Source organism: Numenius arquata, chromosome 2 (assembly GCF_964106895.1).
Source record: "Numenius arquata chromosome 2, bNumArq3.hap1.1, whole genome shotgun sequence".
NCBI lineage: Eukaryota > Metazoa > Chordata > Aves > Charadriiformes > Scolopacidae > Numenius > Numenius arquata.
The window spans coordinates 10,832,361-10,858,133 of record NC_133577.1 but is presented as its reverse complement, the minus strand read 5'-3'; the positions used below and the strand labels follow the sequence as shown (position 1 = coordinate 10,858,133).

At 42.1% G+C, this 25,773-nt stretch overlaps 1 protein-coding gene across 2 annotated transcripts; it reads left to right on the top strand.

Moving 5' to 3' along the window:
• The first annotated feature begins 353 nt into the window (after window positions 1-353).
• On the top strand, window positions 354-24,969 carry OPRM1 (opioid receptor mu 1). Of its 2 annotated transcripts, none has more exons than XM_074144549.1 (4): window positions 354-703; window positions 15,940-16,292; window positions 17,410-17,930; window positions 24,937-24,969. In XM_074144549.1, the coding sequence occupies exons 1-4, from the start codon at window positions 354-356 to the stop codon at window positions 24,967-24,969; spliced, it is 1,257 nt and encodes a 418-aa protein (XP_074000650.1). The 2 variants fall into 2 exon arrangements, with proteins under 2 accessions (XP_074000650.1, XP_074000649.1); XM_074144548.1 differs by lacking the exon at window positions 24,937-24,969 and adding an exon at window positions 24,416-24,454.
• The last annotated feature ends 804 nt before the right edge of the window (window positions 24,970-25,773 follow it).

Sequence of the window (25,773 nt, the reverse complement as noted above, 5' to 3'; positions counted from 1 at the left end):
GCCGGCTCCGCTCCGCACCAGCTGCGCCCCGGCGGGGGCTCCGCTGACGGCGGGAGGCGACGGCTCCGGAGGGCTGCCCGTGCCCCGCCGGCCCGAGGGGGGAAACCGGAGGGAGAAGCCCCGCCTCCCCACCGCCCTCCGCCGCTCCTGCCGCCACAGGCCCCTCCTCCCCCGCCCGCCCCGCCCGCCGCACACATGTGCCCGCACCCAGCGGAGGGACGCGCCGTCGGGGCGGGCGGGCGCTGCCGCCTCCCCGGCACCGCGCACCGCGACAGCAGCGCAGCGCGACAGCACGGCGCCGGGCATCCCTCGGGCGCCGAGAGCCGGTGACCGCGTTGAAGCCGCTGCGCGCCATGGCCGTCGCCTACCTGCTGGGCAACGGCTCCGCGCCGCTTCTCGCGGGCGCCCTGGAGGTCCCCTTCGCCGCCAACGCCTCCGCCGCCGCCTGCCGCCCCGCCGCGCCACCCTGCGCGGCCGCGCCTCCGGGCGCCTGGGGCAACGCCTCGGTGGCGGCGGCCGCGGGCTGGAACCGCTCCGATCCCTGCGGCGGCGCCAACGGCAGCGCGGGCGTCGGCGGCGGCCCCTGCGCGCCCGCGGGCGGCGGCCCCTCCGTGGTCACGGCCATCGCCATCATGGCCATCTACTCCGTGGTATGCGTCGTGGGGCTCTTCGGCAACTTCTTGGTCATGTATGTCATCGTCAGGTGAGTGCCGGCCCGCCCCGCCCCGCCCTGCCCTGTCCCGCAGCCCCCGGCCGCTGCCGTCGGGGCGGACGCCCCACCGCGGGGAGCCGGGCTGCGGGCCGGCGTCCCGACGGGGGATGCTGCCGTCCCTCTCCGGCAGGCAGCGTGGAGAGGACCGCGCCGGGGGGCGGAGAGAGAGTGGGGGGCGCGGAGGGGCTGCTGCCCCCGCGGGGAAGGGGCAGGAGGCTTTTGAGAAAGCGCCGGAGCAGGTGATCGGGGAAGAGAAACTTGCGGTGGGGCCGTGAGGACCGGCCGGGCTGGGCGGTCCGTCTGAAACCGCTACAGGTCCGGGGACGCTCTACGGACCCCCGGTGCTGCAGCACCTCTGCGAGCCGCTCTGGCCGACGAGGCCCGAATCTCGCACCTGCCCGATGGGGAGGGAGGATTTAAAGGGACTGTGGCCGCTGCCTGGGAGCGTGTGCGGGTACAGGCGCACACGGACAGCCGGCACACATCCTCACGTCTTTCCTCCCCATCTCTCCCAAGCGCACAAGCAAAATGCAAACGGCATCGCGGCTAAAAGCATCTCTCTGCCCGGATTTATATATCCCCTGCCTCAAGTCTTGATATATATGTTTATATTCGTATACGATTATATATGTATATATACATACAGACGTATACACGTGTACAAATGCGCCCGGATGGCGGCCGCTATCCGTAATCCCGGCTTCCCGGCTGTGCTGCAGCACTTCGCAGTTTTCCCTCCCGCAAACACACCCGGGCTTTTACCGGTGATTCCCAACCGTGCCTTTCACGCACGAGAAATCCCATGCCCGTAAATCGGCGGCAAGCGAGCGAGAGTGACATTAAACGGGCTCCTTTACTCGCCTGGGAGCGGGGCGGGCGGCTTCCATGGGGGAACACCGCCACCTCCCGGGAGCCGTGCGGCGGGACGCGGCGGGACGCGACGGGACGGGCCTGACCGAGCGTCTCTTCCTTCGTGGCTGCTCGTCGTTTCCAAATCAAGCAGTCGCTGAGCCCTGCAGAGCCCAGCGGGCGACGCTGAAGGTGGGGTAGCCCTGCCGGGGCAGCCCCGGCACTTCCAGTTTCCCCAGGTCTAGAAAGCATCCCTTTTCCCTTTGAACACTGTGTTTCCCAAGAAGTCGGGGGAGCAGCCGTCGGGCAGGGGTGCCGTGGCTGCAGGGAGCTGGCAGGAGCAGAAGTTGGAGCCCAGCATCGCCTGCAGGCCAGCGGCACCGGGGTGGCTTCATGGTGGGTGCCGTGCTGACAGCGGTAGCCACCAAAAGCCGAGGGTGAGGTCAAGGCAGAGTGCTGCAGCACGGTGGAGGATGATTCCTTTAGCACGTATTGGGGATGTGCCTGCAAAGCCTGTGCAGCTCATAGACCTAATGGGAGCACAAATAATATGCATCAGTGGTTCAAACTGCAGTAGTTCAGAAACACGGTGGTTTTAACGATAGTTTAGATGCTCCCTTTAAAATGCGCAGAGGTAGGGAGATTCTTTTTTGCCCTGTGGTTTGGTCGGTCCGAGATTTGGGCTATCTACGTGAAGATACAGCTGCAGAAAGGCTTCTGAACAGGGACATGACTGCGGTTGGCTGAGCAAGTGTTTGAATGCATTCCTCTGGGAGAAGAAACAGATGCACAATGTAACAGAGCCAGGATAACTGTCAGCAGAGAAATATGCCACAGGTTTTTGCTGAAATTATATATTTATACCGGGCATAACCCATGCTAGGTTTGTATTTCTTATATTAATTAATTGGATTACAATTGCACCAGAAAGCCAAATTGAACGAGGCACTTGCATTTATGTTTCTATCTAAAGAGAGCATCTCTCCCTGAGATTACAGCTTAAAAACAAAAGCCAGAAGCAATAGGAGAAAGCAAAAATATAATTTCATTTTACAGAGGAAAACACAAATCAATTAAATGGCTTCTCCAAAACCATCCAGGAATTCTATGGCAAAGGCAGGGGATGGAACCCAGGTCTCCAGTGCAAGAACAGCTTTCAGTATGACAGAGTTCCTTCCCAATTAATATCATGCAGCTGTTTACAAATTTGGGATGAAAAAAAGTTTACGTGTTAATGATTGAACAGGATCTGTGGTTTAAGCAACATAAAATACATTTCCTTTCTGTGTTTCTCTATAGGTTTAGTATATCTGGACAGCAATAGGGAACTTTTTTATTTATTTCATGTTGCAAGCTATACTAACATGACAGTATTTTGAATCATATAATATGCATATATGAAATAGTGAGCATACGCGCTCATGTTCATGTATCCTTGGATCCAGCTCAGACAGGAGGCAAAACTTTCACTGAATTTAATTTGGCATCATATAAAGCTCCACTTCTTTATCTCCCTTTCACCCCATGCTTGCTCAGGAAGAACAAAATATTGAAGTTTGTATTAATTCTCAGAAGAATTGAGACTACTAGACATAAGATTTTAAAATGATACTGGTACCTAGATTGCCTTGAAAATACTAGGAGTTGGGAGGTAAGCCCTTAAATATTTGAAACTCTGTCCCTGCTCTACCCTTCAGAGTCTGGCCCCAGTGAAAGCAACAGTGACTTTGTATTCAGTGTGCTGGATGCTAATATCTCATGTTCAGATTCTTTATAAATATTTTTAATAACAATTATATTATCCTTATAAACATTATTATTCTTACAACTTTTCCACATGAGGCAGATACATGGGTTCTGAGCCAGAGCCGTGCAAGTTCTTGCCTGATGTGGTACTGTCACTCTCAGTCCGCAATGCCACCCTGTTACCCCAGACAGGGCAAACAGGGCTCAGACTGCAGACATGTCCAACAAGGAGGTAGAAATGTGTTGTCATTATTGATACAAAAATCAGGCTCTTCTTGCAAAGCAGTTCCATGGATTTCCAATTTCTGTACCTGTTACTTTATTATTAATGCGTTCTTATCCACTGTCCTCATTCTCACAAATGGTTCCTGTCCAGATGAATTCTCTTATCCTTGAATTAGTATTTACGTTATATCTGTAGTGTGTGAAGCTGAACCTCATGTTACTAACACTGAGATGCTTCCTTTGTCAAGTACAAAAAAATGTCTTCTGAGTGACAGCAGTAATAATCAGGTTTTACTGCCAGCCATGAATTTCCTGTAATCTGAAAAATCTCTAGATAATTTTTATTATCTATTTTCCTCGTGTGTTTTGTGTAAGTGTAAATTACTAAAATGAACACAGTGTTGTTATGGCTATGTCAACAGCAAATGCTACTTCTAGCTGCTGCAGAGTACAACGAGACAGTGTACAATTAGTACCATGTGGTATTGAATTAATTTACACAGTAATCTATAGGCTTTTCCAGCTTTCTCATCAAGTCAGTGGGATTAGTCACACATTAGAGTGGGAAGAAGAATATGCCCTGTGATTAAGGCAATATGCTAGAAAGCTGTAATAGATCATAGATGAAAATCTTTAGCATCGCTGGTCTGGAAGAGAGGAATAGCTCTTAGATGCCCCAGTCCTCCACAGTGCCAAGTGCCCTGAGAGGACTGTAATTCCAACAACAGCCACTATAGTCACTCAAGTTAAGAGATTCCTTAATTGCTTTGCTATTAATTTTGTCACAAAGGGGCCTCAGGTTCTCTGTGATCCTTCGCAGGAGGAAGGAAATGTCTTGTCTCATTACAGTAAATGATTACTCTGGTTTAAAAAAAAAAAAAAAAATTAAAACAGGGAAAGAAGTTGTCTCTGAAACAAAGAGACTTCTTTCTATGTTTCTCGAAACAAACTTTTAATAGTGTTTTGAAAAAAAAAGAGCTCTGACTGAAACATCATCCAATCTGGAAAGACTATGCAGTACTGAAAGCTCTGGTTACTTCTGCCCAGCTCACTCACACTTGAGGAAAACTGTTTTACTAAGTAGAACGGAATTTGAGGTGAATTTTCAATTGTAGAAAGAATTGATGTCACCAGAGGAATAAATATTCTCACACAAGTGCACAGAAAGAGAAAAGTGAGGGATTTGGAAAGACGTCATAACACATGAAGTGAAGAAAGAGTGTTTAGAGAAATGAAAATGATCCCAAGCTTGAAAGTGGCTAAGCGAAGCAAGGTTTTCTGAAAAACAGGGGCTCTTCTTTATAAGGTGACATGGAGTTATGGATGCAGTGTGAAAGAAGACCTACAGCATCTCTCAAACCAAGAAATGCATAAAATTCATTCTTTTCTTTCCTGTCCACAGCTGCGTGACCTTCCCTGCATTTGCATGGCGTTGCATGTGTGAATGTGTGTCCTGCCAGTTCCACCGTCTCCAAGGAAAAGGTTCCACCCCATTGCTAAGAGCTGTTGCCTAAAGCCACAGCAGCCATGACCAGTCCTGTGAATTATGAATTGATAACGTTCACCAGCACAAGCCAGAGATCTGGGGACAGAACCGAGGGAGCCAGGTTGGGCAGGAACAGCACAGATGCTGAATTAAATGAGCAGCGTAGTGAGGGGGTGACCCTCAGCATCCTGCATTACAGAAAGGCAGGTGTCCCTGTTTGCCCACTGTTTGTGATAGAAGTTAACCAACCTCTGCTAGTGGGTAAATGTTTGACTAGCAAACCGCTCCCCTCCCTCCCCCCAGATCAGGGGAAGCAGGCAGATAAAACAGCATCTATACCTTTGTATTCTCTTTTTTTTTGTAAATTGTTTTGTCATGGATATGGTCAAAATTTGGCCTGAAATACATTAGCCTGCAACATGGGGATAACCCCCGTCTCCCTGAGGAAGCAGAGGTGACTGCGGGTTAAGTAAGAGCAGCAGCAGCTGGCTCTGCAGCCCCACACTCATCTCCATTCCCTGTGCCACCCTGTGCCCACTCCCAGCCAGCTCTTGCCCACGGGCCAGCATACTTGCCCCAGGAGGGCAGACTCCCCTGCTCTGCTAGAGGCTCTTCTGGGCAGAAAATACCCCCTCTCACTCAATTTCTTTTGGAAAAAAAGCTGTTCTGATCCCACTGTATTTTTCCTGGAGTATCATTTTGGTAATGGCCCTCAAGAAAAATAATGTTAACCACTTCCTGATTATTTTTTTTCATTTCCTCATAAAAATAAGTCAAATTGTACCAACTTTTCATGGCTTCAGTAAAATTAGAAAATATTGTAAGCACATATTGTTTATATTATATTATGTAATTATTAGCATGCTAATGACTAATTAGCTAAATGAACTAACATAATCTTGAAGTACTGCTTTATTTTAATTTAATTTACAGTATTTTTTTCAAATTGTCAGGCATAGCTTCTGCTGAACACTGTTGATAGCCTTTCAGATTTTTTTCTAGATCAAAAGGTGACATAGTCACAAAAATCTTAAATGTAACGTGTTGTAAGACCAAATGTCTTCAGAATCATAGGGTAGCTTACTAACCTCTTTTCCAGCCATAGGCAGCAGCTGGTGTTTAGTCAAAGAGCGGAAGAAAAAGGAGCATCACTATGAGAGTCATTCTAACAGTCTGTTAGATTGCAGAGGGACTTTCTGAGCTGCAGTTTGCATCAGCATTTTATTCAATAGCTTTTTGTGGACATTCCTACCATCAGTAGTCCAAAAAAAAAAAAAAATCAGAATCAAAAATAATGTTGGAAATAAAAGGTCACAAATATTACCATATCTAAACAAAGCTGTTTTGAAACAAACATTCTCTAAAGTAAAATTTCAGAGTTCTGAAACATTTTTAAAGATTTTAAGTTGTTTATTTTTAAGCCTAAATGTTAAGATGGATATTATAGAGATCTTCATTAACAGACATTTATAAAAAATTATTTATTTCATTATGATTTCAAGTGAAAGTAAGTTTTCAATCCTTTATCATTATAACTATATTTTTAAAAAATCTGAATTGCTGTGATTAGGCTGGTCTCAAACAGAGTTCTTTTTATACCTATCCGTGCCTTCTTTGGTTTATACCATGAAGTTTGAGTTCATGGTATGCTAAGTAGGGCTGCTCTCATCTTTCAAAGAGCCTGCTCTCTTTTGGAAGTTGGCTTTTAATAGTGTTCAGTAGCAAGAAGTTCCACAGGTTAGCCCAGGTGTGTTAAGAAGCATTCCCATTCATCTGTTTAATGTTAAACACTTTTAAATTTTATTTATACTTCCCTTTGAATTTGCATGATGAAAAAAGGTAAGGATGATAGGCTATAGCTGTCAGGTAACTGTGAAAGACATGAAATAGCATATTTTGTCCACCTTCTCACTGAGAAGTGTTCAATTATCAGCTGTAAGATCTTGTATCTCAGATGAGGAGTAAAACTTCAAAGCAAAAATGTTTGTGTAAAACAGAGCACCTACTCCTCATTGTGTCCTACGGAGCAATCCCAGCTGAGAGAAATCTCTTAAGGGGGAGCAGGGAGCAGCAGTTAGAATCACAGAATCATAGAATGGTAAGAGTTGGAAGGGACCTTAAAGATCATCGAGTTCCAAACCCCCTGCCATGGGCAGGGACACCTCCACTAGAGCAGGTTGCTCAAAGCCCCATCCAGCCTGGCCTTGAACACTTCCAGGGATGGGGCATCCACAACTTCTCTGGGCAACCTGTTCCAGTGCTTCACCACCCTCACAGTAAAGAGTTTCCTTCTAATATCTAATCTAAATCTTCCCTCTTCCAATTTAAAATCATTACCCCTTGTCCTGTCACTACACTTCCTGACAAAGAGTCCCTCTCCGGCTCTCTTGTAGGCTTGCACCGTGCTAACCTCCAGCTCTGGGATGTGCTGCCTTTACAGAAAAATCATGCAAGAATCCAGTTACCCAAAGCCTTCTCGTAAGGTGATGGTCTCAGTACCTCCCTCAGAGCCCCAGTTTCACATGCAGTCTCATCCTTGTCACATGGAGACTAAATCCATGAGTCCTGGTACTTTTCATCTGGTCTTCTCAAAACACATAATCGTGTTCCTTCCTTCTGTCATGCCTGCCTCCGTCATCAGCTGCTTTCCCCATCTCCCCTGTCACAAGTAAGTCTTCCTCCATGTTTATGCTCTCTCCAGCTCTGTCACTCCTTTCCAGATCACACTTGACAGCTTCACTAGAAAATCCTGGTCTCTTGCATGCAAGAGACCATACCTTCTATACGTAATGTTACTTTGGTCTATACAGCCTCTGGCATTACCTCGAGCCCCATGCTACCTCTCTGATACCCTCTTACCAGGGGCGATTGCCTCTGCTGTTCCCCATCACACCTTTGAGGATCTCACATGTAGTGGTGGTAAAACTGTTTTCCAAGGCTTCCCTGCCAGCTTCCCTGCCGAGCTGGGGGTGAGGTGATCAGTCCACAAATCAGGAGGAGGGAACCAGCACCTGGAAACCAGAGAAAATAGCTGTTTACTTGCCCCCCTCTAGAAAAATATCACCACAGCTATCATAGACGTAGTCAGTGGTTTTACTCTCAGTCACACTTCCCTGAAAGCAGAGGGGAGAAAGGTAAGTTGCAGAAACTGACAGTCTTCCTTTCCATGTCTTCCTGGCAAAGCAAAAATTTCAGCAATAAGCACCCTCTGCTGGATAATGACAGTATATCAGAGTTAGCCTTATTAACACCGTTGATTTATTTCTGAGAAATGTGTTACACAATAACCGTGAAAGCAGCAACCTTTACTGGAGCCCCATGTATGCCTCAGCACCAGGCAAACAGAAACTCAGCTAAAGGTGGTTTAACAAACAGGCCAGATAAAGCCCTGGAATAATTTGCATATAATTTTTCCCACATTTAACTAGGCTGGAGTGGAAAGCAGTGTGCCAGCAGATGACTATTTGGGCATTGGAAAATATATGTTGCAGTCCTTTGGTTTTTATCATTAAGTAGATTTTTGTTGTCTCTGGGAAAAAGAAAAAGAAAAGGGTAATGGGAGTTGTAAGACATTGCAACATCTTAAGTGTTTGTGTGGCAAGTTGATACGAATGTATCTATAAAGACCAGTTCTGGCTGGTTCCCCTCCCCTTTTTGGAAGAAGAAAGAATGCATCTCCTCAGCTTTATTTTACATGGATTTCTGCCAGGTATTAAGCATACAGATGTAATTTTAAAAGGCACAAAATAATAAAAGATAAATAATAAAATAGTTACCTGTCATTACTGCTGTGGAGTTTGTGTGTTCTGTCTGAAGTAACCTCCTTGCTCGTTAATCCTCTCTGTCAGATATCAAGGAAAAAGAGCAGCCAAAACAGCTGTTTTTTGCAAAGAGAGAAGCTTGTTTTGTTTTCTCTGGGAAGGGACAAACTCACTTATTCAAACTAAGCAGCAGAAAGAGGACCCCTATATGGTGCCTTTCAGTAGAAAAAAAAAAAAAAAAAAAAAAGCAGGAAAAGCCATAAAGAAAGCAACAAGTGAATTTTAGCCCAAAGCCCAATACAGTATTGTAATTAGTTGAAAACAGGATGAGTCAGATGTTCTCCCAACTCTCTTGGTGCCACATTGTTCCCAAAAAGACCTGCACGGGAGTCTGAAGAAAGCTGACTCTGCCTAAAAGACTTTCATTTAGCACTCCCTCTCCCAAAGCTGAGGTCTGAGAGTCGCTACTTGATTCTGAGAACAGGAGAAATGGCCCTAAGCCGATGCTCTTCCACAAGAAGTGATGTGCTCTGCTTTTTCTCCTGCCTGGGTCCCGTAAGCAAATGCTGGTGGATCTGCCTTGAGACAGCCCCTGGTGCAAGGACAGGACAAACTGGGAAGTCAAAAATGCTAGCAAGATAACCTGAGGGATGTAAACTTTGGTGAAAGTCTGGATTAATTTCATTTGTGCTACAGAGAATAAAGTGAAAAACGAACTTGAGAGTGGGAAAACAAAGCATTAGGGAGAAAAGAGGTAGCAGCTCAAGCAACTACAGTCCAGCATTTATTTGCCCTGCGTTCATAGCTACATTTAACACGTACATTCAAACTGCTTCAGAAAATGGGCATCCCCTTGCTGGTGCATGAGGAAGCAAAGGAAAGGCTGCTCCAGCATAATGTACATGGAGGCCTTGCTGCATTCCCCACCAAGCAGGTCGAGTAACTAGGCCTTTCTATTTTAGATCTAGTAAACGCCCCCAGCATGTCATGACTTGACACCTGAAGTGACGCTTGGTGTTTGTATATTTTTTCATCTGTCTGATTAAACCACCATCACCGGTCACAGAGATGACCGTCTGGCATGATGTTGGGAGCCAGGACGCAAAGCTTTAACAGGAGGAAACAACCACTGCCCCTGTCTTTCTTGTTTCCTTCCCCAGTTCAGCTTTTATCCCCAAACCCTGGATCAGTGCAGGAAGTAAGTGAATGTGCCTGCAAATTGCACAATTTCATTGTAACCAAGTGTGAACATTTTCTGTTACCATGTACCTGCTGGAGGATTTTTTTTGATTTGTTGTTTGTTTGTTTTCCCTGAGGGCTTATTATTTTTAAATTACATCCTTGTATATGATCTCTTTAGATGAATATAAATCAGAAGGACTGAGTAGATGTTAATCACAGTATTGCACCTCTGGGTGGCCTGAGCACATAATAATGTGTAAGGGTTGTACACAGATTTATGATGCTTGTACCCAGAGCTTGAATTTAATGGCTCAAGGCATAAGCATTCTGTAGTATCCCTGAATAGAAAAATCAAACAGAAATCAATAGAAAAATCTTCAAGCTAATTAAGTCATATGCTCATAGATAGGTAGGCTAGGCTCATACAGGCTTCGAAACTTTAATAGGTAACAGTTTGCCACAGCACACATCACAGCTGTGGCTGAAATGCAGTATGGGTCTTTCACCCTATAGAGAGCCACTACCATGCAAAGAAATAAAAAGGTCAATGAGATAGTGTGGCCATCAGTTAAGTGTTTTCTTTGAGACCCTTTAGCTCAAAGGTCCTTTCCAGGATATGACCTATCTGAGAGACACATGACTTCAGTGTCAAACATACTTACTGGATTGGCAGACAGTAGAATTTTTTTTCGGGGGGGAGGTGTTCCAAACTGTCCTGAATAGGACATAATCTTTGTCAAAACATAAGGGGTCAGTGAAAAATGAAAGTACCTGATATCTCAGGAAAACATGCAAAAAAAATCCCACTTTCCTAGTGTTTTTGAGTTGAATATACAAGATGCACCGGAACAGCAATGGAAATAAAAGTTAATTTAAATTTGTTCAAATAGGCATACTTCACATGTTTTAATCTTCCCACCCAAGGAGACCTCAACTAATCTAATGTATGCACATAATGATTCTTCATTTGTTTAACAAGTCATTTATGCAAGAAGAACATGAATTTGAAACGCTAACCTAATCTCCTCCAGCATCAACAAGAGTTATGTCAGGTTGTCTGTATGCAAGACCTAATTGCTGGCTGTTGTTTCTTTCAGCAGCCAAGCCATTTTCATGAATGACTGATTTCTGCAATGAATCTCCTGTAATTAAGCCAGTTTTTCATATATTTTGCATTGAACTAAAACACAGATCAGTTGAAGCAGGCTTTGTCTCCAAATTAGCATTCTGTGGACAAAAGCTTGCAGGCCTTTGTGTTGCTGAAAGTAGTTATTACCAATCTATCATCAGCCAGCCCATTTCCTACGTGCAAAAGACTGTTTCTCCTTTCCTCCTCACTGTTCCTATTCAGATGGGAGCAGTTTTCAAATTTATTTGTAATGGTATGTGCTACTATATTCACTGGGCTAGACACAGACCCCCTGTCTGACTTCTTTGCACTAGCCTCGTGGTACAAGGGTATTAGAAAACTGATCTGGTACAGAAGGGCTGAAGGGTCTGGAGGAGGGTATATTTCAACAATCCACACGGATGTAAACGGCTTGTCCAAGAAGCGATAGGGACAAGACTCAGATGGCAGTACACCAACTGTGTCTATTAGGCTTAGAAAAAGCATGACGCAAACTAAAAATGTCATGATTTTTTAAGAAAAGAAACAGTCATCATGTTATTTGTTCTTTACTTTTCAGCTATGCAAGCTGAAAAATTTTTGGAGTTGCATATACAAGATGCACCAGAGCAGCCATGGAAACTAAAGTTAATTTAAATTGGTTCAACTAGGAATACTTTTTGGAGGTGATAAGGCGGAGGCTAAACCGTTGGACTGGGCAGGCCAGAAACAGATCTGTCTTGCAGAAAAAGGCGCGAGCGTGCTCACATCTCTCTTGTTGAATGTTTTTGAGGTGGAAGGGAAGGTGCTCATGGCTCCTCAAGATGCTGTTACACATTGTGCAATGGAGCTGAGGGTCTCTCTAGGTCAGTTTGGTGAACCTTTTATTTGGTTTGCAAACTACATGTGGCCCATGGGCTGCCAGTTGAAGAGGTCATTTCAAGACTTTCTATTTATCCTTGAGTAGTAGGAACTTAGTGACTAGCTGAGAAGGATTTTCATGATTTTCTGCATTGCTTTCTCTTATTCCAAGCAAATCCCAGTTGAGTGGACCTCTACAAATCAGGTCTTCAAACTTTAAGTATATTTTAAAGCTTTGCTGGATTGAAAATAAAGGCAAGGCTGAGTTTACCCTACAGAATTAGACAGACACAAAGTATATCCTTACTGTTGTAAATCTCATCTATTACATACTACCAACAAAAACTGTTTCATAAAAATAGATATTTTATGACATAAAACCTGCACTGAGGAGACAGAAAGGGCATACTAGTGGGTGTGAGTATTATAATGAGCATAATTAATTTGAATATGTGTCAAGAGCAGTATCAAGCTAAATATTCATAAAAAATTGAATCATCATGTTGCTCTATTAGTCTTTCTTTGCAAAGCTGTAAAAATAAAAGTAATGTTGCCCAAAGCCAGCTTCTGTCTTCACTTGCAACCTTTCTCATTGTCATGCAAACTTTAATATACATAGTATTTCAGATGCTGAAATTTCAATGCAATCTAAATGTCAGCATTCAGATTTTCATGGGTTTGCATTTAAGACTCTCTTTACACATCTGTTCATTTTTAGGTTCTCTGGTGGCTTTGAATGAAAGTGCAAAAACAGTATCTGTTAAAAGATTGCATTTCTAAATCCCATGCTTGTGGTATTATAAGTCATACAGATATCCTGTGACTTTAATTACATATAAAATTCAATCCCTCTGAAGTATCAAAATGTCATCACATACACATCTGTGTCTGGATGATGGAAATGTTTGTGCTGCTTATTCAAATAGGTAGACTGATACCTTAGCACAAGATATAACAACAGCCAAGATCAAGGCTTTCAAGAGGTCAGTTTTGAGGGACTGTTATTTTTCATGCTGTTAAAATTACTTTTAATCAATTGCTTCAGTATGTATTTGTTCGTACCAAAAAAGCAATCCTGGGGACACTGATAATCTACTTATTTGGAAAAATACATGTTTAACAAAATGTACCTTTTAGAAATAATCCCTTTATAAAGTCTTGAAATATTCAGTACAGAAAAACACCAAAATGCCATAAAATTCACTGAGAAGAATATTGTAAATTTCAATAGGCTTTTGTTGATTAGGCAATTGTGGAGGTAAATACTTTCTATCACCACAAAAGCTCTGCTTCCTTTCTTTGTAAGAACAGAGTGATTAGAAATATAAATATTACAGAGTACATCAAGCAAAATCCTTCACTAATAGCCTATAGAGCCCATTAAACAAAATAAGTCCAAGAACTTTTAAGCTTAAACTGACAATGAGAGCAATATAGCAAAACCAAAAAATGTGTAGCATTTAAGCGGGATAACACCTATGCCAGTCCCAATGAAGAAGCTTTATTCCGTTTATTCAGAGCTTTTCTCTGCCCATCCTCTGGCATGCTAGCCTGGGAGTCAATTACATATTGGTTGATGCATTTATTTTTTGCTGTATTAAGCATTGTCTTAAAATCATCAGAGTGGCTTTAATTACTGACAAAAAAAATCATTATCATCTGATGATGTGCTCTGCAGACAGAATTGTGCCAGAATCATGTGTGATGGCAGCAGCACTGAGCAGCATCTCTAAGCGTGATTTCTTGCCCAGCCATAACGACAGAGACAGGACAATCACCTCAGAGCTGAGTAGGGATCAGCAGCCTGGGTGAGGGCACAGGATCCTTGTTGCCTGTCCTTGTCTGTGCAGAACTGAGAGCCACTGTCCCTCCACTGCTGTTGCTGCCTGTGCAGCTCAGACTGGAGCAAGCTGGATACATCTACTCGTAACACAACTAAACCTCCAAGTTAGCTCTCTGGACACAATTGTACCTAGTCCTGGGTCTGTTGTCAGACCTATGGAAAAGACATTCATTTTTGACAAACAACAGGAGACATGGCAGAAGGAGGGCTTAGTACAAGATTTTCATTCTCAGTAACAGTAAAGTCATTATAAAAATGTTGCTATTTTCATTCTGTTCTGCAAGATTCTACAGCAAATTGTCCAGAAAATATTTTCTTCTCCCTCCAAACTGTTTTTAGAGCTGCAGCTTATTATGTACCTCTCCCCCACTGCAATCCTGTACATTTTTTCTAAATAATTCCCAGCAGAGAGAGGCATGAAAGCTTGCAGCCTCTACCTCTTCCTAAATTAGTGTTACAATCTGTTGGATAAATGTAGTGCACTCCTGTAAGAAAAGTTTTTTAGAGTACTTTCAGAATGTAGGTTTTGTTTAAAGCTTCGAAGTATCATACTCAGATCATAGTTTCTCAAGAAACTATCAGTCAAGAAAGAGCTTAGAAATCTTTTCTTAAAAAACACCCTAAATTGCAATTAGGGTTGCTAGTGGCTCCTCACACATAATGCTAGAAAATGAGAGAACAAAGGCAGGGCAAACTTCTTCAGGTGTTCATCATAAAAGCTATCTAGATACCCTCAGCATGAAGTCTAAATTTCTCCAGACCCTACCAAAAAAGCTCTGAATATGTGTTCCTTACACAGCCCTGCCACCATTTTTTTGCAGCTGACTCATGTTCTGAAGAGATCAGAGACAAAAAACTATGAAATACTGGATTTTACACCTTGCCTTCCCCAGCAGGTTGCCTGAAAGATCTTTTTAAATGGTCTATTTGTCTTGCACATCATTCCATAAATTGTAAAATGTTTGATCAAACACTGTACTTGTTACTTTGTAGAAACAGAAGGGAGTTTTATCAAAAGAGCAAGCCATCTGTCCCCACAAAAGCCAGTGCCCGAAAACCTTGGCAGGAAGCAGGACAGCAGGGCAGCATAGCCAGGAACACAACTTAAGAGTGAAACAGTCATTGTACCACTGCAAAAGTGTAGCATCCTCATCAGCATTAGGTGTCAAGTGCTGCTCAGGTGACACAAGGACTTGAAACTGTAACGGGGTCTTCACAAAAGTTGTTAAAATTAAGGAGGAATTTGGATTCTACCTTTAGCGATGCAAACACAAATTAAAACATAAAAAAACTCCCCCTGCTCAGCTGTGATTGAAGTGTGACATATTAAAAATTCAAAAAGTGGGGTTTGGGTAGTTAGTGGCACAGACTTAGCAAGAGGGAGGGAGGTACAAAGAAGTTTGAAGACCCTTCTGCTGAAATAGGCACCGTGGAGCAGAGCGGGCATTCCTACCTCAAACAACAGGGCTGCAGCATCCACACGGGCAGTCGTTCTATTGATACGCTCAACGCATCTGGGTAATAGCATCAGTCCTCTCATTCAGTTGGAAGAACCATCTGTCCAACTTGTATAGGGCATTAAGATTAGTAAAGCAATGTAATAACCATCATTACAAATGACTTTAGAATTCTATAATTATAAACAAATGAGAAACTCTTAAAAGCCTGCATTTTAGACGCAGCGAATTTGATAATTACATTAATGTTTTAGGTACTTATTCCCTAAGGAATTATATCATTAATACTCCGCAACCTACGAATGAGTTCCCCGTTTCTGTAGACCACAGTTCTGATACTTGATATGACATCAGCAGATGCAGAAAATCTATCCATTCAATACAGGGTCCGATATGTACAAATGCAATTTATCCAAATAATTTCTCAGTTCTTTAGCATCCATAATAGTATTTCTTCTATGTGGATCCTTTCTCTCTGTAAAAGTTAAATTAATCTTTTCTTTCTCACACCATTTAACTAACGTCTCACTGAACTGCAAAGATTATTTAGATAAACCTTAGCAAGGTCATTCGGTTAAAAGCAGAAAATATCTTTTATAGTATCAAGCCCATTATTTCACAGGATTTTCTTATGCATGGTGCACTGGACTCGGTTTTGTTTAGCATTGTCAGTTGTGGTCATTCACATGCTTTGCTGATTTTTTTCTAGGTACACGAAAATGAAGACTGCCACCAATATCTATATTTTCAATCTTGCATTGGCAGATGCTCTAGCAACAAGTACTCTGCCATTCCAGAGTGTGAATTACTTGATGGGAACATGGCCATTTGGTACAATCCTCTGTAAGATTGTTATATCCATAGACTACTACAACATGTTCACCAGTATCTTCACACTCTGCACCATGAGTGTGGATCGCTACGTAGCTGTTTGCCACCCAGTTAAGGCCCTTGATTTCCGTACCCCCAGAAATGCCAAAATTGTCAATGTCTGCAACTGGATTCTTTCTTCTGCCATTGGCCTGCCAGTTATGTTCATGGCAACTACTAAATACAGGCACGGTAAGTCTGACTTTCATTCCCAAGTTGAATATTTCGATGTTTAAACTCCTTTCTGCATTGTTTCACTTTATTGTAGAGGCGTTGAGTTAACTTCTGACCTCCAGCCTGTATAAAGCAGGCATCAGAGCAAATGGACCCCTTCAACAGTTTTGCGTCTGGCTGTAGTTGATGGGACACATAACTGCACGTGGTCTGTCTTTTACAACAGGCAGCTCCAGCTCCATCTCTGGGTCTGTGCAAGTCCTACTGTCCTGCACAGTGTTTAGAAAAGCATCTGTGCCTGCCTGCCTTCTGCTGTGGGGTGGTTATGCACTTTCCTATAGCACAGAAGTCTGTGCTTTACCTATGGTATTCCCACAGAAGTTGGCAGCCATAGATATTTTGTACCTAGTCTGGCAGGCCATCATACAAATCAGAGAGCACATTCTGGATGATAGAATCATAGAATAGTTTGGGTTGGAAGAGACCTTTAAAGGTCATCTAGTCCAACCGCCCATCATCAACTAGATCAGGTTGCTCAGAGTCCCATCCAATCTGACCTGGAATGTTTCCAGAGATGGGACATCTACCACCTCTCTGGGAAACCTGTTCCATTGTTTCACCACCTCATCACTGGCACTTAAAGACCTTCCATGAAGCAAGAGCATCTCAACATAAATCCAAACCCTCCATTGCGCACAGTTAACAAGTGTCATGTCATCCACTTCCCCATTGCCCTGAAATGCCCAAACTCTCAGAAGATAAGGTGGTTAAACCATCTCTCTTTTTTTTTTTTTTGCCAGATTTTATACTGAAAGTGAAAATGAATCAAAGTTCAAGCGTTTATGACAATTCTGCACTTTTTCTTGTCCAACATACACACAATTTCAAGCCGTAAAATGCAAAAGAGAACACATTAGTTTGGTTTTGTTTCTCTAACTCACGATTCATAATGTTTTTCAGCACTGTGTCCTATCAGTGTTTGTGCCAATGACAGGTCACAGATTGCTTCGGTTTAGCTGTTTACTTAGTAAATCTTCATGCATTTGCCTATGATATTTAACAAAGAAGGTTTGAAGAAAAACAAATTAAAAACTGACCCACTTGTTCTTCTCTGCTGTTTTCTTTTTGTCTCTAGGCTCCATTGATTGCACACTTACATTCTCCCATCCTGCTTGGTACTGGGAGAACCTCCTGAAAATCTGTGTGTTCATCTTTGCCTTCATCATGCCAGTCCTGATCATTACCGTGTGCTATGGGCTGATGATTTTACGCCTAAAGAGCGTTCGCATGTTATCTGGCTCCAAAGAGAAGGACAGGAACCTGCGGAGAATCACCAGGATGGTTCTTGTAGTGGTGGCAGTGTTTATCGTCTGCTGGACTCCCATCCACATTTATGTCATCGTTAAAGCCCTGGTCAACATCCCAGAAACTACTTTCCAGACTGTCTCCTGGCATTTCTGTATTGCTTTAGGGTATACAAATAGCTGCCTTAATCCAGTCCTTTATGCATTTCTAGATGAGAATTTCAAAAGGTGTTTCAGAGAGTTCTGCATCCCCACTTCCTCAACCATTGAGCAGCAAAACTCCACCCGAGTCCGACAAAACACTCGTGACCATGCTTCCACTGCCAACACTGTGGACAGGACTAACCATCAGGTATGACTAGCAGTGGAGATGTCATCTCTGGATCCAGGCCTCCCGCTTGGAGATGACATGTATTCTGAAGTTACGGTTTATACTGATTTGTAGCTATCTGAAGGTCTAAACACCTTCAAGGTTATATTTTAAACTGGTGTATGCATACACAGAGACCCCAGTGCTGCATGGTGCTAGTTGTTTTGTCCTCCAGTTGGTGCTCAGAATCTGAGGGCTTTCAGAGGTACCTTGTATGATTGGGTCCAACATGCATGCATCTACACAGCACAAAAAACACTGTTTCCTTTGCAGGATGTTTACAATAGGTGACTGCTCTAGAACTGGCTGGAGAATAATCACAGATTTCTCTATTCATATTCCTTGTCTGCTGAGGGAGACAGGAGTGGACAGAATCTTCTTGTCCCATTGCAACAGTGAATAAAAAAGAGAAGAAACTGTGCTTGAACACTTTTTCTTGATGTTCAAAGGCAGCCTACCTGGCCTTGTTCGTCCTGTAAGACATACAAAAAGTAGACAAAGGCTTGTCTACATGCAGTTCTAGTATCAGGGTGGGTTTTGAGATATACATATACATATAAATATATATATACACATGTTTAGAATAGAATAGAATAGAATAGAATAGAATAGAATAGAATAGAATAGAATAGAATAGAATAGAATAGAATAGCTGGAAGGGACCTACAATGATCATCTAGTCCACCTGTTAAAGAGTATTGTGCCATTTTTGCTATTTAAGGTATACTGAGAACATACCTTTTCCATGTAGAAAAAGCCTTTGAGAAGTAGGGATTTTATGGCACAGCAGATACCAAGAGAAACAGATGTTTCGGTTTTTTCATTCAGGATAGTTTTGCTTAGCTTTCGCAAAGAAGCTGTTTTGTTACATCTTCAACATCCATGTCCCAGTGACTAGTCCTGAGAATTTCCAATGCACATCCCTCAGTTAACATCAAGCAAAATATGGAGGCAAATCTTAACATTCATGGGAATAACTCATGCACAGCACAAGCACTAGAAAAAGTTTGAGTCGTCTCTGTAATTCATGAAAAAGAACAAAAGGCACAAGCCTAGTTCATTCCTTGACACACCATCCTTCAACAATATACTTAGGTTGCTCTTGCACCAACTTCTCATTGCTGCCACTTCAGCCACAAGCTAGCTGCCTCCTCGAGGTGCAGACGTCAATGGCTTCTTGTGAAAGCAATCACATACCTGTCACTCAGCTGCTGCCAGAAAACCCACATCAGAATGTTGTCATCTCCAAACAGTCAAAATAGTTATTGCAGCAAAGAGGAGGGAGCAGGCTAAAGGGAAAAGAGGAAGCTTTATTAGAGCATCCACAGTTGGTGTTGTAGTTCACCAGCATCCGACTCATACCTGCCAAACTGTGGCCTGTGAAATCAGTACCTGCTCAGTCTTACGCACACTTTGGTGGTGGAGCAGAACTGCCAAACTTGGCAGAGGCGTATATCTGTATGTATGTACATATGTGTAGCATTTACAAGGTGTACTAAAAACTTATTAGACAGATTCATCTGTTAATAATGCATTTGTAACCCTCAGTGGAGTCAATTATGTGCATGTCTCTGACAACAGGATTGTTTCTATATCTAGTACAATTCCAGCTTTTTACAGTGCAGTGTGTATGCACACATTTTCTACATTTAATTATGCTTCTTTATAATATTTGTAAGAGAGCTGTAGCCTTCTAAACTTCTACCCTTAGCGAAGATTAATGTGGTACTTACTGCCCAGAGGCTGAGTGAAATAAAGTCTATTTCCCTCGGCACTGAGCAAACACAGAATAGAAGATGACCCTTCCCACAAAGACCTTTCAACCTACACCAACAAGGGAGAGAGCCAGCTGAGGCAGAGATAGACCAAGCAAGTGAAGTGAGCTTTATTGTGGTAATAAGGAGAAAGCTAGTCTCATATTTGGGTTCTTTGTTTGTTGTTTTGGGGTGGTGGTTGTTTTGGTTTTTGGTTTTTTTTATTTAGGGAATAGTGATGGAATTAGTTCAGCGATTGTTATGGTTTGAGAGAACCCATAACAATCTATTGTCATTAGACAATTATTCTATCACCCAATGACCCCTCCCCACCCAGAAAGGGGAGTCAGGGAACACAAAGAAACACAAGGGTTGAAATATAAATAGATTTAACAGACTAAGACTAAATAATTAACAATAATACTAAAGAACCAGTATTAATCCCGATACTGATATAAGATATACAGGAATTATACTCAGCCAACCATATCAGTAGGAAGCTGTGCACTCCCAGCAGTGGACAGTAAATATCGGACACTGCGAGCTCAATGAGCCTCCTCAGGAGGAAGGGAAGGTCTCAGGGCTCCGGCACTGGGGCAAGGAGTTGTCTGGACCTGCCGCCATCAGGGAGAGAGCCAGCTACGCAGCAAACTTTTCTAATTTATATTGAATGTGACGTTCATGGTATGAAATACTCCTCTTGGCCAGCCTGGGTCAAATGCCCAGGCCTTGGTCCTCCTTGTCCCTGCTCCTGGCAAGGCTCGAAAACACTAACCTTGAATCCCACAGAGCCTGGCTGGCTATAAAGTAAATATTTTCACAAATTCAGATACTAGAGTCTTCTAAAAGTGCAATTGTCCCCAGCATTAGAAGGAAAGCTAGTCCTGTGTCTCTCAACCCAGGACAGCGATAAAGCGTACGTAAAGAGAAGTGAAGGGGAAGACACTGAAGGAAAAGCGAGGTGAGAAGAAGAGGGCAGAGGAGAAAGGGGAACATCAGGAATGAGGTCTGAGTGAGGTAGCAAGGAAGGAAACTGAAGCGAAGAGCCAATATGCACAGAACAAAAAAGATGTATGCAGAGCTGTAAGAAATTGTGCGACTGCCCAGCTTTGTCTACTTGTGTAGCTCACAGTATCAACTAGCCATCAGTTTTCCCCAGGGCTATGGAGAATAAGACAACGCTTGAAACCTCATACTCTCATAGGTGGGTGGATAGGACTCTTTGTGTGGTCTGGTATTTGAAAGAATTTGAAGTGGCCATAAATGGGCCCAATTTCACTTCCCTCACCACCGTCCCTGCAATCCTTGCTTCAGCAGCTGCTGGTTTATTTCTGCCAGATGTGCTTGCTGGATGCTGACCTCAGCCTTCTCACTCCTGCACCCCCTGGAGTACAGCACCGCAGCTATCAGGTGCAGTCTTTCTCACTCTCCACAAAGTCTATAGAATACATTGACACCAAGCCATGTTTAAACTTCAATCTTAAACTATTTTTTTTTTCTTTTCCAGAAAACCTTTCAGTAAAAGACATTTTTGTTGTCTGCTACTATCAGAATGACAGTGTTGTAGGACTAATCTACACTAAAAAAGTTCTCTGGGGTACTACTTACAAGTGTAACATCTAATTTTTTTTTGTTGTTGTTATTTTCAAACAGAGAAAACCCTAGAGTGAATGCAGCTTTCGCTTTCAGAAAAGAAAAATAAAAGCAAAAATAAAAAAAAAAAAGAACCCAAACAAACAAACAACTGTTTGCTCAAACAGTGAGCTTTTGTAAATTCTATTGACAGGGCATTCTTTCTACAGGTAAATGTTTTCTGTACAAGAAAGTCTAGCTAGTATATCTGTATTGATCTAAGTATACTGACAAGCTCTTTCTTGTATAGACAAGGCCTTGGAGAGCATTTGGTATGAATTCTAATTGCCAGGCTGTATAGTACTCCACGCAGTCCAAGTCATTTTCAAAGAAACAGATGTTCTACAAGTTGCTTTTTTGCCAAGTAAGAATTCTTTACTCCTGCTAAAGTTAATGAGAACTGCAAGCACTCAGTTGCTCAACAGCTTAGGGCCTCACACTCTTAAAAATAGGCAGTCACTGGAAGGAAGAACTGTGTTTTATAAGAGTGCAAAAGCAGTAACAGAAAACATTACAAATATTCATACTATGCATTAAGATAGTGGCATTTCATCTACTTTGACATTACCAAAAACTTCTTCTGGATTAAGGGTTTGATTGTTGTTTTATCAGCATTTATGAAAAGTGGAAGAACAAAACAAGTTCAGATCTCCTCCAGAAATGTACCTTCTTTCAAATGCACAAAGTAGCATCTGATCCCTAACACTGATGGTATGAGTATTTATAGAAATATATGTGGTCAGTGGAACAACATAGTTCTGGGGGAGAAAAGGCTAATCAAACATGCAAAAAACTGGAAGTGTTGTGAGACTGAGGTGTTTGACATCTGTGACAGATGTATCCTGTTCAACTGAACTAACTCTTGCTGTAAAATGCACGGGTTACACTTGTTCCAAAGTGAGCTTAAAGGCTCAGCTCACTTTATTTTTTAGGGAAGGCATAAGTAATCCTATAAGCGCTTTTACATGAAGAGTTAAAACAAGAGTAGGAGTGATGGAATCCTGGAAAAATTGCTTGTAAAGCAAAACCACTTACTCTGAACTTTTCTCTGTATGACCCAATATTGGCTGGGAACAGTAATAAAGGACCAAATACTAGCTTTTACAAATGGCTGAGGTTTTTTGATGTCATTGACATTAAGCTGATTCATAACAAAGACCTTGACAAATATTTTGAAATAGCTTTCACTTCAGATGCACGGAGACTCTCTGCATTAATTTATCCTGAGATTTTAAAAAGTTTGAATATTTTTTAACATTTAAAATCCATTGTTCATATCTGTTAATAACAACAAATCCTAAATACTTAGGAAAATGGTTTCTTAATAATTATAGAAAGCTGATAAATTTAATTTGTTTCAGTGAGTTAGTTTCTTTGTGACCCATTTAAGTTTTTATAGCAGCCTCACCTGAATGTGTCCAAGCAACTGGGCAAATTATGTATAGGCACATTTTCAAGACTATTTAGTCGTCCTATGTAACTTTTTTTTTTTTTGTATTTTTAGCTTCTGGTGCTTTCTCCTTAACCACTGAAGTGTCTAAATGCCATAATGGAAGCTGCAAATCCTCCTCATATGCTGAAAATGAGGCCTCAGATAGGTTCAGTAACCAGAAGCTCTGGTATTTCTGTCCAGCTCTGAAAGTTTTGCCCTTATTTCTTGGATTGGCAGCCACATGAACAAATAAAAAAGATATTGGATTAAAGAAAAAATATTTTTAAGTTGAAAAAAAGGAAAAGTTGAAAGCTAGTTTCACTTTAATTAAATAAATTAAGAAAGTGCTTTCTTACATTTTAATTTTCCTAGTGCTATATGACAGATACAAACAAATATGGGGAATGCTGGTGAGTCCTATGCAGATACATGACAGAAGCTGGACAGATTCTGTAACCCCAGACCTTGGCAGATTCACATCTGTCTGTATGAACACAGACCTATCCATAAAGATAAGTGAATATAAACTTCAAAATTAATTTCTGGATCTAGACTTCTCCAAAAGCTAGGGACATTCACATTTAAGATCAGGTCAGTTTCTGTCCAAAAGGAACTAAGGAGTAACATTTTCACTGCAGAATAAAGAAAATCCCTAAGTATAGCATGTTAAATTGAACAAGCATTTGAATTATGTTGTAGCCTTAAAGAAATTTATCTCCAAATCAGTAGTCGTAGCAGCCTCCCCTCTGCTGAACGTGCTTGGAAAGAGATGCAGTTAGAAAATGCAGTTTCCTTCTCCCTGTCCTAAAACTGCTAGCCACGTGCTGTTACTCTCATGGGAGCACATTCCCTCTCTTGGCTCAGTCAGGTTGCATCCACGACTCTGCTTTTCATACCATAAACCCTTTATTTGCAGTGTCTCCCACCCTGTTTTCAATAGGTTCTAGTGCTGCCAGATAACATTATCCAGGATAATGGGCATTAAAAAGGGTTGCAGTCTTTCAGGACATGATGTGCAGTGCAGTAGGTGGATTTTCTTGATGAAAACATCTCTAGTGCTATTGTGCCTGTATGGGAATGGGACTTGACATGGATACTGTGGACACACAGGTCTAAGAGGCTGTTGGGTTTATTTGCTGATGTAAGTCCATCTCACACAGAATTTAAGCTGGGCTTTAACTGCAAATCCAAAAGTTAGCCAATATACCGATGTAGGCACAGAAGGTGTTAATCTAAAATACTAACTCCCCTACAACTGCTACAAAAAGAATACAGGCAGGGAGTGAAATCCTTCCATGCTTATGAAATTCAGAGAAGGTTTCCCTCTAGAAGGAGAAAAACTGGTTTTGTATGAAATACATTCCAATTCTAATTCAAATTTCAGATCTACTAACATTTCATTATCTTTAAAGGCCAGATGTGAAACTTCTCTGTGACCATTCCCTCTGCCTTTGTTGCTTTATTGCAAGTGCATAGTCTTGCCTTACTGTCTGGGCTACCAGTTTAGCTTTATACGGCAGGACAGTAGCTGCAAATGATAAGTAAATGCCTCTTAAAAAGCACCCCACACTCACAAACACGCACACAGACTTGTGGGTGGGAAGAGATCAAGTAATTGTTCATTGTATTTGCAATTTCTTTCCTTTCAGTTGGAACTTCAAGAAGCTGAAACTACTCCACTGCCGTGACAGGGTGTCCTGCCGCATAGCTCTCACAGCACTTGCACACCAGTGCCACAGTGTCGCTGGGCAGTATGCTATGGGAAGGTGTAGGATACACTTTCCCCCAAAAAAATACCACAGAGGAAAGTGCCTGCTTTTCCAGTCTGTCAAAAATTGCTTCTGCATCACTTCTACATTGCGTATAACAGAAGCATGAAACTTAACAACAAGCAGAGCCAAGAGATACGGGGGCTTGCCAGGCTCCAGTGTTTAAAACAGTCATGTTTACCAGGAATACATACATTAGTCTGAATAAAGCTACTCTAACTGTAGCGATCTGGCATGCTCTTGGCAAGTGACAGTGGTGTTAAACAGGTTGGAAACAAGAATTCAAAGGCTAGACAACTATAGTTTGAAAAATAAAGGTGAGCTTTTAATGACTGGAGAAAATGGGAAACAAAGTTGTAATACTGTTGGGTACTCAATTTACTCTTAAAATTTATTTGTAGAGATGTTTTCTGTCCAGGTTATTTGTGTGCTGAAGTCTCTCAAGATCATCTAGGACAACACATTTGCAGTTCAAGAGGTCCTCTCTTACAAGGATTGCATGTTCCGCAATTTCAAAGGGAAAATATTTCTTTCAGTGCTCACTTAACAAAAAACAGTACTCCAGGCTTCACCTTCTGCTTCTATTTCTAACATAAAAATAGACTTTAAAATCAAAACTAAAATCAGAACAATGAGTTATCACTGCTTCTAAAAGTGATGACTAAATTAAAGTATTCCATGTTGTTATTGATTGTTGAATGATCCACAAAAAAGCATAGACTCTATTAACATAAATTCCTGTGTGAACAGAAATCTAACTGTAAGCCTGTCGGGGCTGGCACAGGCTGATGATGACTTCTCTTTCAACTAGTTTCTCAAATTCCAACTGCCCTGTCAGCAACATTTCGAATTTGTAAGTTGTTGACAGGTCCTACGTGAAGCGCTTGGAGTGGTTAATGCATTAGACCTTATGTTTTGCTAGAAATCTATTTTTTCTCTTAACCAGACCCATAATATGTTTGCTTTTCTAACTAATGCAATACAGTCTGCATCTCCATTTTTGTATTATCTGCTAAAACACATTAAGATTTATGGAAGAAACATTGTACTGAAGTGACTGCCACCTTAGCTGTTTTCTAGTATGAAAAATAGGAATATCCATATAGATAATTTGTGGTGCAATGGTATTTTCTAGCCATTGTTTGCTACATGCTTTGTAAATAAATCATCAGTAGTTAACCAGGGGAGAATATACTTTGACGAATTTAAATGTATTCTAAAATACAACTCGACGGTAT

Bases quoted from the DNA above. Each gene is read 5' to 3' on its own strand.
- OPRM1 (XM_074144548.1), top strand. From the start codon at position 354: ATGGCCGTCGCCTACCTGCTGGGCAACGGCTCCGCGCCGCTTCTCGCG. The intron at 704-15,939 runs GTGAGTGCCGGC...ATTTTTTTCTAG, and splicing joins GTCATGTATGTCATCGTCAG to GTACACGAAAATGAAGACTG. The intron at 17,931-24,415 runs GTATGACTAGCA...CTTTCCTTTCAG, and splicing joins TGGACAGGACTAACCATCAG to TTGGAACTTCAAGAAGCTGA.